Consider the following 16,972-nt stretch of genomic DNA (forward strand, 5'->3'; position numbering starts at 1 on the left):
ATGGGTGAGTCTCTTTGGGGAAGGCGCTGCGCGCTGCGCCCTCATCCCAGCCCTTTTCAGCACCCTGGTCAGCGACAGAAGCCGCCCGTTCTCCTGCCGGTACGACGTGTTACAAGTCTTGTTGCGAACCGGGAGGGACAAATTAAGGCCAATAATTTGGGGACCAAATAATCTGGGGAGCAAAACAGCAGGTCCCCGGGATTGTCGGCCTTAAAGAGTGTCCCTCCCGATTCGCCACAAGATTGCACACACACACACACACACACACACACAGAGACCCGAGATCTCCATTAAAACAGGATGCCTCGCCTTCCAATCCTCCCTTCCCTTCCTCCGAGGATGTCCCTGTTTGGAGGTCACATGGGGGGGGGGAAGCATCCTGTCATACCGCTTGCGTCAATTCTCCGACCATGCTAAACCACTGGGTGTTTTTAAAATGATTATTGTTATTATTTTTGTTTACATAAATCCACAAGCAGCTTCTCTATTTATTGCAAAAAGAGTATAAATTTGCAAGCTTCGGTTATTTGCTTCCAGCAAGACGTTAAAGCCAACCAGTCACAACATGGTTTAGAGAATAGCACAGTTTCCTGGTGCAGGCATTGGGAATTCTGGGACTTGAAGTCCACAAGTCTTAAAGTTGCCAAGGTTGGAGACCCCTGGTCTAGATGATGATGATGATGATGATGATGATGATGATGATGATGATGATGATGATGATATGGCGTAATTTTTACATAACCACAATTAGAAATGTAAACTGATTCAACATGTTAGGCTGAAATATGGTTGGCTATTTTGTGGCTTAGTGTATCTTACATATCAAACCAACATTGTTATTTTGGAGTATTGTGAGAACCCAAGCAGTCAGGACTGCCTTACGTGGAGCAAACTATATCTAGCTCAATTTTAGTGACTTGACTACAACCCTGAAAGATTTTAGACAGGAAATCCAAATCTTATTTGGAAGTTCTAAGAGTGTAATCTGGGATTTTTTCCATATAACATACACACTCTACCTGTGAGCGATTATTCATTTTCCTGTTGTTATAGCATGGGACTATGTTATTGGCAAAGATACAACTGAAGAATTTATATTGCATGATCCAAAGTACTTTAGATCAGGGCTGTCAAACTTGTGACACGCAGGCCAGATGCGTCAAGCGCTGGCCACGCCCACGCCCGGTTTAGCGAAGGGGAAAAAAGTCCCAATACGTCACGTGACTCTGACATGATGACACAAGTTTGACATCCCTGCTCTAGATATAGTAGTGGCCAAAATTGTGGAAACCTTTTGGGAAAAGTGTATTTTCTAAAACTAGCTAATAACACTACTTTTTTGGAGTAGTAGCATAAAATTATATATCAATGGAAAGATAATTTAACCAAGAATGTAATGCAATAACTTTTATGAAGGATTTGCTATTAGAATAGCAGTTACAGCATAAAGAAGAAAAGTGAAACATGTAGAAAAAAGGAGATATACAAAAAACATCCCCATGTCAGTTAATCCTTAGTTGGGTAACCTTCAGCATGAATTACAGCCTTACAACGTCTTCCCATGGAGTGAACTAAGTCTTTTAATTCTGCAGCTGTTATAATGTGAAACCAAGATTGAATGATTGCTTCCATTAACTGGGTTTTATTGCTGAGTCGCTTTGGACTAACAAGTTTCTTTAGTCGGCTCCATAGATTTTCAATTGGGTTAAGGTCTGGGTTATTCCCAGGCCATTCCAGAAGTGGAATATGATTATCTTGAAACTCCCCCCCCCAAAAAAAAGTGGTGTTATTAGCCATCAAACCTCAAAAATACACTTTTCCCAAAACAATTTTGGCCACTACTGTAGAGACCTGCACTCATTTTATAGTTGACAGATTTTGATTCTATAATTTCATAATTTAACAGCAGTACTAAATGCTGATGAATGGCTTCAGGAATTTATCTTTATATTCTAACCTCTCCTATCTCCGTACCATTTTAAATTTTTAATCTAGGTTCCAGTTTGGGAGCTAGAAACACTTTGGAGATATTGCTGGGGGAACTGTCCAAGGACTTCCTGACTCGCCCCCTAACACGGAATGAAGCTTGCCTCGTTCTTCTCCGTGTGGCTGTCTTCGGAGCCACCACCTACTTCAGTATAAAGTGGGTCTCGGATGCCCTAGACCCAGCCCAGAAGCAAAGAATCCAGTTGAAGAAAAGAGTACGTACTAGAAGTATGTTTTGCGGCTGGGTTCCCATCGTTAAATTAAAGCCACTATTTAATCATGATTGGTCTAATATTTTTGACACGTTCTAACAAAATCACTGGTCCTTAAACTCCTTTTCATTTGCTGTGTCCTTAGTTGCCTTTCTAATTTTTTTTTTTAAAAGCAGAAGCAAAAACATTGTGATGGGTACTAGAAGCATAAAACAATCTACTTATGAGCCACGATGGCACAGTGGTTAGAGTGCAGTACTGCAGGCTACTTCTGCTGACTGCCGGCTGCCTGCAATTTGGCAGTTCGAACCTCACCAGGCTCAAGGTTGACTTAGCCTTCCATCCTTCTGAGGTCGGTAAAATGAGGATCCAGATTGTTGGGGGCAAGAGGCTGACTCTGTAAACCGCTTAGAGCGGGCTGGAAAGCACTGTAAAGCAGTATATACTGTAAGTCCAAGTACTATTGTTATCCTTCCTTCCTCCCTCCCTTCCTCCCTCCCTCTCTTATTCCCTTTCTCATTCTTCATTTTGGTGGCGTAGTGGTTAGAGTGCAGTACTGCAGGCTACACCTGCTGTCTGCTGTCTGCCTGCAAGTTGCCAGTTAGAATCTCACCAGGCTCAAGGTTGACTCAGCCTTCCATCCTTCCAAGGTGGGTAAAATGAGGACCCAAATTGTTGGGGGCAATAGGATGACTCTGTAAAGCACTTAGAGATGGCTGTAAAAGCACTGTGAAGCAGCATATAAGTGCTATTGCTATTGAAGACCAGTGAATTGAACCGACTCAACTATTATGGTCTACATTGAGTCATAGGTAGTGACAGCTGAGATGAAGCTCAGTTGAAAAGTTGGAAGTTTGGTATGTATAGGAACAGAGAAGGGTGGGACATATTTAGCTTTGTCCGAGCCAGAACTGTAAAGATGCTGTGAGATATTGCATAACAAAACTGCAAAGGAAATTACCAACAATCCCAAGATCTAGCAAAAGAATCAGGTTGAGAAATGAATGGATAGCTTGCTAGGAGATAATATTTCTTTCAACCCTTACTGCGCAAAACAGGCTAAAACATCTCTGATCATGGGCATTCCTCCTTTGTGCTATGCTGGATGTGGTGATAAAACACAACGGAACATTTCCCTCCAGGAAATAATTATCACAGCCTTCCTGTCTGTGCATGGAAGCGTTCTATAATAGCCTTCCCCCAGACTGATCTATTTAGAAGCGATGAGCTTAGAGTTCCACCAATTCCCAGGCAATTTGGCTAGAATGTTGGGTCAGGGTGAGGAACACCAGGGGTGAAATCCTCCCAGTTCGGACCGGATCGGGCGATCCGGTAGCTATTGTGGCTGGTGGTTCAGAGAACCGGTAGCGATGGCGGTGCGATGATTCTTGATGAACATATTTTTTCTTTTATGTACACTGAGAGCATATGCACTGAAGACAAATTCCTTGTGTGTCCAATCACACTTGGCCAATAAAGAATTCTATTCTATTCCTATTCCTATTCCTATTCCTATTCCTATTCCTATTCCTATTCCTATTCCTATTCCTATTCCTATTCCTATTCCTATTCCTATTTCTCTTCTATTCTATTTGGGATAATTTCCTCAAAATAATTGTGCTTGCTTCTCATTGCCCGTTTGATGCTGCTTTAAAAAAGCCGCTTGCTTCTCAGTGACCGTGCAGAATTGATTTTTAATTGCATCTCTTTTGTGCTCATTATTATGAAGACCTACAATCATTTTCTGAACCTGTACTGGGCACCTGTGCTGAATATAGTAATAGTACCAGTCAGCAATTACAGCTCATTAAAACGAAAGTGCCCCATCAAGCTAAACAGCAGGTTTCAACCTTGAAATTATACTTGAATTTAATCCCACCCCACCTTTTTGATCTCCTTGGACAGGCAGAAGACCTGATGAAGCAGATTGGAATAGAGAAGCTGAAGCTGACGGAGCACGAGATGAACATTGTCGCTCATTTGGTGGTTCCCAGGGACATAAAGGTAAGAGGGAGAATGGCTGTTTCCCTTGTCCCAGCATCAGTGGTGGGTTGCCCCCGGTTCGGACCAGTTCGCAAGAACCGGTAGTAAAACCAGCAGGAGGTCCCGCCCACTGCCCTGGATGTCATCATCAGCGATCTGCGCAGCAATCTGTGCAATGCGATCCCGTTGCGAACAGGTAGTAAAGGTAAGTAGAACTCCTGCCCAGCATCAACGGTGACTTGCGATTCTATCTGCAGGTAGCTGGACAACTGGAAAGAGCTATTTGGCCCTTGATTGGCTGCTGAGCAAACTCAAAGAAGATGGTGGCAACAGCATGAAAAGTTTCCTTAAAGCAGATTAACATTAACAGAGTTGGAAGGGACTTTGTAGGTCATCTAGTCCAGGAGTTCGCTGCTGGAGGTTCGCATGTGTTCGGGAGAACCTCTAGCTAAGATTCTGTGCAGTTCAGAGAATCCCCAAATCTCATTCCTGGCTGGCCTCGCCTACCCCTCCCCGCCCCTCCCAGGAGTCCCCACGCAACCTGTTTTGGATGCAAGTAAGTGCAGGGTACGCGCAGAGGCTCGGGGAGGGTGAAAAACGGGCCTACCAGAAGTTCGGGAAGGCCAGAAATGGGGCCGTTTCTGGCCTCCAGAGGGCCTCTGGAGCCTGGGGAGGCCGTTTTCGTCCTCCCAGAGGCTCGAGATAAGCTTCCAGAGCCCAGGGAAGGCAAAAATGCCCCCCCTGCCTTGGTACAAGAGGCCGACTATGCCACGCCCACCATGGCCATGCCCACCCAGCAGCTAGGCAGAGAACCCCTTGCTAAAATTTTTGAAGCCCACCCCTGGTCTAGTCCAACCTCCCCCCACCCACCCAAGCAGCAGACCCTACACCATTTCAAGTCACCACCAAGTCTCTTCTTGAAAGCCTCCAGTGATGAAGCTCCCACAACTTCTGAAGGCAACTTCTGTTCCATGGGTTGATTGTTCTCACTGTCAGCCAGGAGTGGGATTTGGGGGGGTTCTCCGAACTGCACAGAATCTGAGCTAGAGGTTCTCCCGAACCCCTGCGAACCCCCAGCAGCCCACCCCTGGATTTGGCCCAGTTTGGAACAGCTGCTCTTACTAAATGGTTCAGAACCACTTTCTCATTTCAGCCCTTCATAACCTTGTTCCATTTTCAGGTCACTTGGAACGATGTTGCAGGCTTAGATGAGCTGGTCAGCGAACTTCGAGACGCCGTGATTTTACCTTTGCAAGAGACACGCTTGTTCGAGCACTCCAAGCTCTGCCAGCCCCCCAAAGGTATTCTTGGCATGTCTTCTGTGAAGTTTCCGAAAGATGCCCTAATTAATTCATGAGCCATGAGCCGAACTTCAAAAGAAATACAGTCATTTATTAGGAGCACCCTTTCGGCAATATTCGGATGCAGTTAGAACTAATCCCACGTAGATTTACGTTCCCCTATGACCCTGTCTCTCCCCTCCTCTCTGGCCATGTCATAAATCACATTCTCCAATTAACCACTTTGGCTGGCTGTGAAACCCAACACCCTCCTTCTGATTGCGGTCAGGAAGAATGTATGGAATGCACTTCAGTTAGGGAAATCAATCAGCTCTATCAGTTCTCCCTCCCTCCTGCTCATGGCAACTTGAAAGCTTTGCAAGTTGACACCTTCATTTTAGAGTCCTGAGAGGCAAATGAGTCATTTCAGGCCCCTTGCCCTCCGGCTTCTGCCTCAGTTCATCCCATGTCAACGTAATTTTTATTTTGTTGTCTATGGATGTCAATAGGCAAATCAACAGAAGCTTTTAGGAAGGCCCCACATACAGGTACTCCTTGACCTAGGGGCCAAATTGAGCCCAAAATTTCAGTTGCTAAGCAAGCAACATTCTTAATTTAGCTGTGCCCCATTTTATGACCTTTTGCCATTGTTGTTGAGTGTAATCATGTGGTCATTGAGCGAATTTAGCTTCTCCCATTGGTTTTGTTCATCAGAAGCTGCAACCCTAGAAAGGTTGCAAATGACAATCCAGTCCAATCCCAGGATGCTGTAACCATCATGAATACATGCTGATTGGCAGCACCTGACGTTCGATCATGTGACTATGGGGATGCTGCAGTGGTCATAAGTAGGAGAACTGGTCAAAAGTCACTGTTTGCAGTGCTGTTGTTAACTTTGAACTTTGATTCAATGAATGGCTGTGTGTTGACAGCTAGCACTAGTAAAATACTTCCATACACTGAGGGCATATACACCTAAGACAAATTCCTTGTGTGTCCAATCACTTGGTCAATAAAGAATTCTATTCTATTCTATTCTATTCTATTCTATTCTATTCTATTCTATTCTATTCTATTCTATTCTATTCTATTCTATTCTATTCTACTCTACTCTATTCTACTCTATTATTCTATTCTACTCTACTCTACTCTACTCTACTCTACTCTACTCTACTCTATTATTCTGTTCTATTCTATTCTATTCTATTCTATTCTACTTTATTCTATTCTATTCTACTCTATTATTCTATTCTATTCTATTCTACTCTACTCTACTCTACTCTAACCTACTCTATTCTACTCTATTATTCCATTCTACTCTATTCTATTCTATTCTACTCTACTCTATTATTCTGTTCTATTCTATTCTATTCTATTCTACTTTATTCTATTCTATTCTACTCTATTATTCTATTATTCTATTCTATTCTATTCTATTCTACTCTACTCTATTCTATTATTCTATTCTATTCTATTCTATTCTATTATCCTATTCTATTCTATTCTATTCTATTCTATTCTATTCTAATTATCCTATCCTATCCTATCCTATCCTATCCTATCCTATCCTATCCTATCCTATTCTATTATCCTATTCTATTCTATTCTATTCTATTATCCTATCCTATCCTATCCTGTCCTATTCTATTCTATTCTATTATCCTATCCTATCCTATCCTATCCTATCCTAGGTGGTGGGTGGTAGGAAAACCACCTGAATATGGGCTTATGACTTTCCCTTTTATTTAGGGGTCCTACTGTATGGACCTCCAGGATGTGGCAAGACCCTCCTTGCCAAAGCAATGGCCCAGGCATCCAGCTGCAGGTTCATCAACCTTCAAGCGCCCACCTTGATGGACAAATGGTACGGAGAGTCACAGAAACTCACGGCGGCCGTTTTTTCTCTGGCAATCAAAATCCAACCCTGCATCATTTTCATCGATGAAATAGGTAAGTTCTCAGTCTGGGTGCTTCTTATGTATCACATACTGCAATTTAAATGTTCTTTCCTTGTTATCGGCTTTGATTTTAAAAACGTACCCTTTGGGCGGGGTGAAATCCAGCAGGTTCTGACAGGTTTCTGGAGAACCAGTAGCGGAAATTTTGAGTAGTTCGAAGAACTGGCAAATACCACCTCCGGCTGGCCCCAGAGTGGGGTGGGAATGGGGATTTTGCAGTATCCTTCCTCTGCCACGCCTACCAAGCCATACCACGCCCACCAAGCCACGCCCACAGAACCGATAGTAAAAAAAAATTGGATTTCACCACTGCCCTTGGGGTACTGCATTGAATCAATAGTTTTCTGCTTAGGTCCTTTCGGGCGTCTTTCCATTAAATAGGATTTTATTAGAACAGAACACTTTAGTTGGAAAGAAGTGATATGGAGCATTGGTGGGTAGGGAATCAAACTTTTTAATAAGCGCTTGGACAAATCCCTCATATTTTAGCAACGCTTCTTTGCCTTTTATTTTAAAAGAAAACGGAAATGTTTATGAATGGCCCTCCTGTTGCTCGTGCCATTTTGTAATATATCCATGGTGGAGAAAGGTAACAGGTAACAGTAACAGAAGGGACCTTGGAAGGGACCTTGGAGGTCATCTAGTCCAACCCCCTACTCAAGCAGGAGACCTGTACTGGGGATCTGAGCCGCCGAACTGCCGACCTTTCTGATCGACAAGCTCAGTGTCTTAGCCACTGAGCCACCTAGTCAGGTTAATCCATTATATACTATCAATATTCTTTTTTAAAAAACATATTTATATTAAACAGTTTTTTTTAAAAACAAAAACAAAAACAAAAGGGAGATATTAACACTTTCTTCTTTTCAACAGTTTTGCGTTGGTAATCCATACTTATACATTTTCTCTCTCTTATCTTAATATACCTCTTATACATATATTTCTAATATATCATATCATTCTATTAATATTCTATTCTTCTATTCTTCCTGAAAGATGCCAAAGGGGATAGGGTGAACTTTTAAATCCTAGATTTAAAAAAAAACCTGTGGATTCTTTTGTCTTCTGCCATCCTTAGTGTCAGTACCCTTTAAGAGAAGGTAGAATAATATCATAACATAAGAAACAATGGTTCAGTCTTTGGAAAAACCTAATTTCCACTGAAATGATGGGACTTTCTCCATCATCCAGGTCATGGTTGTCCCAAAGGTACTTTTCCAAAAAGCAACTGGATTTTCCTGATTTTTTTTTCCCTTTGAAAACACTTCGCTTCTCATCCAAGAAGAACGGAAGTTCTGCGAGTTCAATTCTCACCTGCAATTACTGTAAGTTCGAATCTCATCAGGCTCAAGGTTGACTCAGCCTTCCATCCTTTCTAAGGTAGGTAAATTGAAGACCCAGTTTGTGGGGGCAATAAGCTGACTTTGTATAAATATACAAAAGTATGAAGGCTATTGCTTAACGCACTGTAAGCTGCCCTGAGTCTCTGGAGAAGGGCGGCATATAAATCAAATTTAAAAAAAAAATTAAAAAAACCCAAGAAAGTCCAGTTGCCTCCTGAAAAAGCACCTTTGGGACTAATTTCCCCTGCATGTTGCTATTGATTTAGAATGAGATGAAAGAGAAAGCATTTTGCTAAAGGAAACGGACCACTATCTGGAGAAAAGCAGTAACTCAACTTTGTTAAACTATTGTTTTAATGTTCTACCCATGTCTGGCAGATGCCTTCCTGAGGAACCGCTCCAGAACTGACCATGAAGCCACAGCTATGATGAAAGCAGAATTCATGAGTCTTTGGGATGGGCTGCAGACGGCATCTGACTGCCAGGTGAGGCTTGGCGCTCGGATCCATGAATGCAAATTGAGTCCAAGCCAGCCTTAAAAAAAAATTTTTTTTTTAAAATTTGATTTATATGCCGCCCTTCTCCGGAGACTCAGGGCGGCTTACAATGCGTTAAGCAATAGCCTTCATACTTTTGTATATTTATACAAAATCAGCTTATTGCCCCCAAAAACTGGGTCCTCAATTTACCTACCTTAGAAAGGATGGAAGGCTGAGTCAACCTTGAGCCTGGCAAGATTCGAACCTGCAGTAATTGCAGGCAGCTGGTGTTAATCACTATGCTTTTAGTCTGCTGAGCTAAACAAAATATGGACCATTCGTTCTTCCACCAGAGCCATAGTTCTGTGCATTTCCCTGGTTTGCACATTATGCTCAACCAACTTACTGAAAAAAGAAAATGTTAAAACATCACAAATTAAATTAAAACTACGTGGTCACTTTTGAAGGTTAGCACATGGTGATGTGGTGATCAGTTTTGGTCACCACACTATAAAAAAAGATGTTGAGACTCTAGAAAGAGTGCAGAGAAGGGCAACCAGACGACTAGAGGCTAAAACCTAGGAAGAATGGTTGTAGGAACTGGGCATATTTATTTATTTATTCATTCATTCATTCATTCATTCATTCATTCATTCATTCAGTTATTTATTTATTTATTTATTTATTCATTCATTCATTCATTTAGTTATTCATTCATTCATTCATTCAGTTATTTATTTATTTAGTTATTTATTTATTTATTTAGTCATTCAATCAATCAATCAATCATTCATTTATTTATTTATTTTAGTCATTCATTTAGTTATTTAGTTATTTATTCATTCATTCAGTTATTTATTCATTTATTCATTTATTCATTTATTCATTTATTCATTCATTCATTCATTCATTCATTCATTCATTCATTCATTCATTTATTTATTTATTTATTTATTTATTTATTTATTTATTTATTTATTTATTTATTCGGCTTATATGCCGCCCTATCTCCCAATGGACTCAGGGCGGCTCACAATAATAAAAACACTAGTCTAGTGAAGAGAAGGTCCAGGGGAGACAGGATAGCAGTCTTCCAGTATTTGAGGGGCTGCCTATTTTCCAAAGCACCCGAAGGTCAGACAAGGAATAATGGATGGAAACTGATCAAGGAGAGATTCAACCTGGAAATAAGGATACATTTTCCGACAGTGAAAGCAATCAACCAATGGAACAGAAGTTGCCTTCAGAAGTTGCGGGAGCTTCATCACTGGAAGCTTTCAAGAAGAGACTGGACTGCCATCTGTCAGAAATGGTGTAGGGGGGTTGGACTAGATGACCTACAAGGTCTCTTCCAACTCTGATAATCTCTTAATCTATCTATTTCAGGTAATGGTGCTGGGAGCCACCAACAGGCCTCAAGATGTGGACCCAGCCATCCTGAGGAGAATGCCAACAACATTTCATATTGCACTACCTGTGAGTAGACGTGACTTCTCTTCCCACAAACCCTCTTCCCCAACCACCCACATTGCTGGATAGTAAGATCACCTCCGATATGGACTTTGCAAGATCCAGTCAGTCAAACCATTAGGTTCTTCAGGGAGAACGTACCTGAAATCAGAGAGTTTGTGGCAGGGAGGCCTAGATGGCCTCAAAAAATTATTGCAGAAACACAGAAAGCAACATGTAGAACATTTCATATTTAAATGCCTCCAACACAGATAGGAAGATGGGAAAAAGAGGGAGGCAGGCAGCCAGGTTAGTGCAGTGGTGGCTAGGCAACAAAGGCAGCTGGCTGATCTTCAGCCAGTCACTCTGTCTCAGCCCTAGGAAGGAGGCAATGGCAAACCACTTCTGAAATATTGCTAAGAAAACTGCTGTTGTGGCCCCCCCAAGCGGCCAGTGAAGCTGGCAGCAGATTCGGACAGTGAGGAGGCTGGGGAGGAACATGGGCCAATCCTGGAGACTGGGGAAGGCTCTGATGAGGGCTCTGCGTCGGAGGCAGAGAGAGGGCCAGGGCCGTCTGATAGTTATCAGCTGCCTTCGGAGTCAGACATCAGTGAGGCAGAGGAACAGCTGAAGCCTGTTCCCAGTGTGTGCATGCGCAGAGTTGCCAGATGAAGGGAACAGCTAAAGAACAAGGGTCGACTAGGGAGTAAGGCCACAGGTGGACGATGAATGGCCCCTCCCAGAGGGAATAAAAGAGGAGCAAAAGGGGGAGTGAGTTTGCAGGAGACAATTAGTTCACTTAATTGGTTCGTTACTCTCCTTGCCAAATTTTGAAGATATCAGCCTGGCAGGTCTCCAAGCCAGATAAAGTCTGTGAGTGTAAATTCACCCTTGAAAGGCGTTGCTGGATGTGAATGAGACGAATTCACAGTCACTTAATAAAAAGGGTTTTTTTGTCGGGACGAGGACTCTGCTTCATGCTCTTGGGAAGCCTAAGTCAGAACAACTATCTATCCAGGCGGTTACCAAGAGTCAAGACTGATTCAAAGCCACCAAATTTCTCTCTTTCTCTCTCCTCGTTTTTTGTTATCGTGTTTTCAATCCCATTCTCTGCTCTGACAGAGCCAAAGGCAAAGACAAGATATCCTGAAGCTAATTCTTGCTGGAGAAAATGTAAGTTTCCTGCTTTCTTCCCATGTTTTCAACTTAGATCTTATTCAAGGAAAGAGTTGTGGAAAAACCCTTTCTGGAATGTTAACAAATCCCTGTAGTCAATGACAGGTTTCACTGTAGAGCAGCAAGTTAAAGTTTATTCATACGACCCTTTTCGGCAATAAAACCCCGAAACATTTGAAGCACAATGGATGCTCGCAGATAGTATTCAGGCTGTATGTGGCTGCCCTGGGCTTAATTCTAAAAACGCATTCAAAAGCTCTCAATTCTGATCTATGACGAGACCCATTAGATGTTCTTTCCTATGTCCTGCTGAAAGGATTAGAGCATGTTCAGAGTGTACCTAAGTCAACTTTTAGAATAGAATAGAATAGAATAGAATAGAATAGAATAGAATAGAATAGAATAGAATAGAATAGAATAGAATAGAATAGAATTAAGGATTAGAGTAGAATAGAATAGAAATAAGGATTAGAATAGAATGGAATAGGAATAGAATAGAATAGAATAGAATAGAATAGAATAGAATAGAATAGAATAGAATAGAATAGAATAGAATTTTTTATTGGCCAAGTGTGGTTGGACACACAAGGAATTTGTCTTGGTGCATACGCTCTCGGTGTACATAAAAGAAAAGATACGTTCATCAAGAATCATAAGGTATAACACTTAATGATAGTCATAGGGTACAAAGTAGCAATCAGGAAACAATATCAATATAAATCGTAAGGATACCAGCAACAAAATTACAGTCATACAGTCATAAGCGGAAGGAGATGGGTGGTGGGAACAATGAGAAGATTAATAGTAGTGCAGACTTAGTAAATAGTTTGACAGTGTTGAGGGAATTATTTGTTTAGCAGAAGGATGGTGTTTGGGAAAAAACTGTCCTTGTGTCTAGTTTTTCTGCTGTGCAGTGCTCTATAGCATCGTTTTGAGGGTAGGAGTTGAAACAGTTTATGTCCAGGATGCGAGGAGTCTGTAAATATTTTCCCAGCCCTCTTTTTGACTCGTGCAGTATACAGGTCCTCACTGGAAGGCAGATTGGTAGCCATGGTTTTTTCTGCAGTTCTAATGATCCTCTGAAGTCTGTGTCTGTCTTGTTGGGTTGCAGAGCCAAACCAGACAGTTATGGAGGTGCAGATGACAGACTCAAAAATTCCTCTGTAGAACTGAATCAGCAGATCCTTGGACAGTTTGAGCTTCCTGAGTTGGCACAGAAAGAACATTCTTTGTTGTGCTTTTTTGATGACTTTTTGATGTTAGCTGCCATTTTAGATCTTGCGATATGGTAGAACCTAGAAATTTGAAGGTCTGTACTGTTGATACTGTGTTGTCTAGTATTGTGAGAGGTGGAAGTATGGAAGGGTTTCTCCTAAAGTCTACCACCATTTCTACGGTTTTGAGTGTGTTCAGTTCCAGATTGTTCCGGTCGCACCACAAGGCTAGTTGTTCAACCTCCGGTCTGTATGCGGAGTCATCATTGTCTCGAATGAGTCCTATCAATCACTGTTGTGTCTTCTGCGAACTTCAGTAGTTTAACAGATGGATCATTAGAGATGCAGTCATCGGTATACAGAGAGAGGTTTGATATTCCTTGCTGCTGAGAGAAGCTCCAAACAAAACCCATTTTATTTACTGGGGATGTTTCTCAGATGAGCAACGCCGTGAGCCTGAAGGAGCTGGCAGAGAAAACACGTGGTTACTCCGGCAGTGACCTGTGGGAACTGTGCCGGGACGCAGCCACGTATCGCGTGCGGGATTATGTCCGAAAACAACAAATGAGACAGATCGCCTACTTGCTGCACCGCAGAGGGAGTGCAGAGGAGACGTAAGTCATTTTTCATTTCTGCCCCTTCGCCCCCGATTCTTCCTGGGTTCGGTTGCTGGAAGAAGCTGCGTTCCAGCAACGTTAGAACATTTTATAGACTACAGTACAGGTAGTCCTTGAGTTATGACAGCTCATTTATTGACAGTTCAAAGTTACGATGGCGCTGGAAAACATGACATGAATGTTTTTCATGCTTAGGACTGTTACACGTGTGATGGTGAACCTATGGCATGCGTGCCACAGGTGGCACACAGAGCCATATCGGTGGGCACGCGAGCTCAGCTCTGGCTGTTTCCTGCCTCCGGAGGGCCTGTGTGTGGGGGGGGGAAGGCCCGTTTTTCGCTCTCCCCAGGCTCCAGAGCCTTTCTAGGAGCCTGGGGAGGGCGAAAATGGTGGGACCGGAAGTCAGCAAACGGGCTGTTTCCGGCCTCCGGAGGGCCTCTGGGGTGGTGGGGAAGGCCGTTTTCACCCTCTCCAGGCTCCTAGAATGGCTCTGGAGCCTGTGGAGAGCAAAAAACGGGCCTACTGGGCTCATCGTGCCACTGCGTGGGCAGCATGGGGGGGGTCATGCGCACATGCGCGAGGTGCATAGAATTATGGGTGCGGGCACGCACGCACGCCCCCCCCCCTGTGCTCCCTCCACTTTTGGCATGCAATGGCAAAAAGGTTAGGCATCACCGCGTTACACCATCCCCATGGTCCCGCCATCAAAATTCGGATGCTTGGTAACTGACTCATATTTATGACGTTTGCAGTGTCCCCGGGGTCGCGTGATCCCCTCTTGCAACCTTCTTCTGACAAGCAAAGTCAACGGGGAAGTCAGATTCACTTAGCAACCGTGTTTCCTTAACTTAACAACTGCTGTGATTCACCTAACAAATGTGGCAAGGCAGGCCATAAAACGGCGCAAAACTCATTTAACCACAGAAATCTGGCAAGAGAAACTTTGGGGTTCAATTGTGGTCGTAAATCGAGGACTACCTGTAGTAGAATATTTTATTTGAGCGTTTAGGCTCTTCTTGGGACTCAGAAACCAGGTCTTATTTTGCTTTCTTTAAGAACTGTTGGCTTCTTACTCTTCACTGTTGAAAAAGCTTGGAGATAGCTTGTCCAGGGAAATGAGATAAGGTATATATTCCAAGGATAGTTAAATGCATTCTCAAAAGGCTCTGGCAAAGACTGGAAGGAAATTCTTATATGGGATGATCTTGAGAAGGGTATTGGAGCCATGGTGGCGCAGTGGTTAGAGGGCAGTACTGCAGGCTACTTCTGCTGTCTGCAATTTGGCAGTTCGATTCTCACCGGCTCAAGGTTGACTCAGCCTTCCATCGTTCTGAGATGGGTAAAATGAGGAGCCAGATTGTTGCGGGCAATAGGCTGATTCTGTAAACCGCTTAGAGAGGGCTGTAAAGCATTGTGAAGCGGTATATAAGTCTAAGTGCTATTGCCCTCCCTTTCCTTTCCTTTCCTTTCCTTTCCTTTCCTTTCCTTTCCTTTCCTTTCCTTTCCTTTCCTTTCCTTTCCTTTCCTTCTTTCCCTTCCTTCCTTCCTTCCTTCCGTCCTTCCTTCCTTCCTTCCTTCTTTCCCAGATCAGAATGCAGCAATGCAGGCTAACTCTGCCCACAGCCAGGGGTTCGATTCTCACCGGCTCGAGGTTGACTCAGCCTTCCATCCTTCCGAAGTGGGTAAAACGAGGAGCCAGATTTTTAGGGGCAATAGGCTGAGTCTGTAAACCGCTTAGACAGGGCTGTAAAGCATCGTATATAAGTCTAAGTGCTATTGCCCTCCCTTTCCTTTCCTTTCCTTTCCTTTCCTTTCCTTTCTTCCTTTCCTTTCCTTCTTTCCCTTCCTTCCTTCCTTCCTTCCGTCCTTCCTTCCTTCCTTCCTTCTTTCCCAGATCAGAATGCAGCAATGCAGGCTAACTCTGCCCACAGCCAGGGGTTCGATTCTCACCGGCTTGAGGTTGATTCAACCTTTCATCCTTCCGAAGTGGGTAAAACGAGGAGCCAGATTTTTAGGGGCAATAGGCTGATTCTGTAAACTGCTTAGACAGGGCTGTAAAACACTGTGAAGCGGTATATAAGTCTAAGTGCTATTGCTATTGCTATTGGGCGACCGGGGTGGTATTGCTGGATGGAGGGACTCTTTCCATCTATCCACCTAACAGCTTGCTCTCGTAATTCTTGGAGGAAGAATAATCAAACTTAATTTCATGCAACTGCCTGGTGTTTTTTATCATCCCAACTCGGAACAAACTTGGTAAGGAGTAAGAACAGTTCACCAGTTATGAGTTAACGTTCAGGCGTTGCAATGGAAACGAAGAGCAAGGAGTTCTAGAGGGAAAGAACTAACAGAAAGCCTTTTCTTTCCTTCCTGCCCAGGGACTTGGAAGAAAATCCTTTGAGGCCACTTACTCAGCTTGACTTGCTGCTCGCCCTAGAAAAGATGAAGGAGTCCCGAGGAGCCACTTCGGCAAGGCTGATGGAGCCAGCTTTGGACTGAGTTGGAGAACAAAGATTAACCTCACTGCAATTGCTCTACTGTAGGAGGTGTCCAACCTTGGCAACTTTAGACTTGTGAACTTTGAAATGGTAAATTTTGAGATCTCTGTGTAAAAGTTTAAGAACATGATAGGATGAATTGGGTTTAGAAAACGAGAAAAATAGAAAGAAATTTTGATTAATAAATTGAAATAAAAATTGAGTTGTATACATTTGGAATTTAAGATTTGTGGTGATAAAATTGTAAGGTAAATATATAGATTAACAGAATAGGTTGTCTTTGTGTTTAATGTTCTTGCTAAAAGGAGCAAGGGATAAAAAAATTTAGATAAAGCGGTATTGAATTTTGATTTATAATTGAATTTATAATTGAATATAAACGTGAGCTCTGCCTTAGTAGGAGATTAGGATGTATGATGAGATAACAGAAAGATTTATTAAGATGTTGGAATTTATGTTAAAATTGTTTGTTCTCATTTGTTAAATTAGTGTACCCATTTGTGACTGGACCAAGACTTTGTTCTTGAAAATTTTTTCTTTTTTATGTTTATGTTGGAAAAAATAAAAAAAAATTACAAAAAAAAAAAAAAAGACTTGTGGACTTCAACTCCCAGAATTCCTCAGCCAGCCATAGTTGGCTGGGGAATTCTGGGAGTTGACATCCATAGGTCTTAGAGTTGCCAAGGTTGGAGATCCCTGCTCTATTGTAATGTTAAAGGGAAAGCTAAAAAGAACGTGTAGGAATGAAGACAAGTGGCGGGATAGTTCAACAAGGAA

General features: G+C 42.7%; 1 protein-coding gene across 1 annotated transcript; it reads left to right on the forward strand.

Moving 5' to 3' along the window:
- LOC139323281 (outer mitochondrial transmembrane helix translocase-like) lies at positions 1 to 16,196 on the forward strand. Its single transcript, XM_070952586.1, has 10 exons — positions 1 to 4; positions 1,996 to 2,201; positions 4,104 to 4,202; positions 5,362 to 5,482; positions 7,211 to 7,411; positions 9,141 to 9,247; positions 10,628 to 10,717; positions 11,813 to 11,863; positions 13,519 to 13,694; positions 16,076 to 16,196. The coding sequence occupies exons 1-10, from the start codon at positions 1 to 3 to the stop codon at positions 16,194 to 16,196; spliced, it is 1,176 nt and encodes a 391-aa protein (XP_070808687.1).
- The last annotated feature ends 776 nt before the right edge of the window (positions 16,197 to 16,972 follow it).

Source organism: Pituophis catenifer, unplaced genomic scaffold (genome assembly GCF_029215685.1).
Source record: "Pituophis catenifer annectens isolate HBS135680 unplaced genomic scaffold, rPitCat1.0.hap2 SCAF_12, whole genome shotgun sequence".
NCBI classification, from domain to species: domain Eukaryota; kingdom Metazoa; phylum Chordata; class Lepidosauria; order Squamata; family Colubridae; genus Pituophis; species Pituophis catenifer.

Bases quoted from the DNA above. Each gene is read 5' to 3' on its own strand.
- LOC139323281 (XM_070952586.1), top strand. The intron at 4,203-5,361 runs GTAAGAGGGAGA...TTCCATTTTCAG, and splicing joins TGGTTCCCAGGGACATAAAG to GTCACTTGGAACGATGTTGC. The intron at 9,248-10,627 runs GTGAGGCTTGGC...TATCTATTTCAG, and splicing joins AGACGGCATCTGACTGCCAG to GTAATGGTGCTGGGAGCCAC.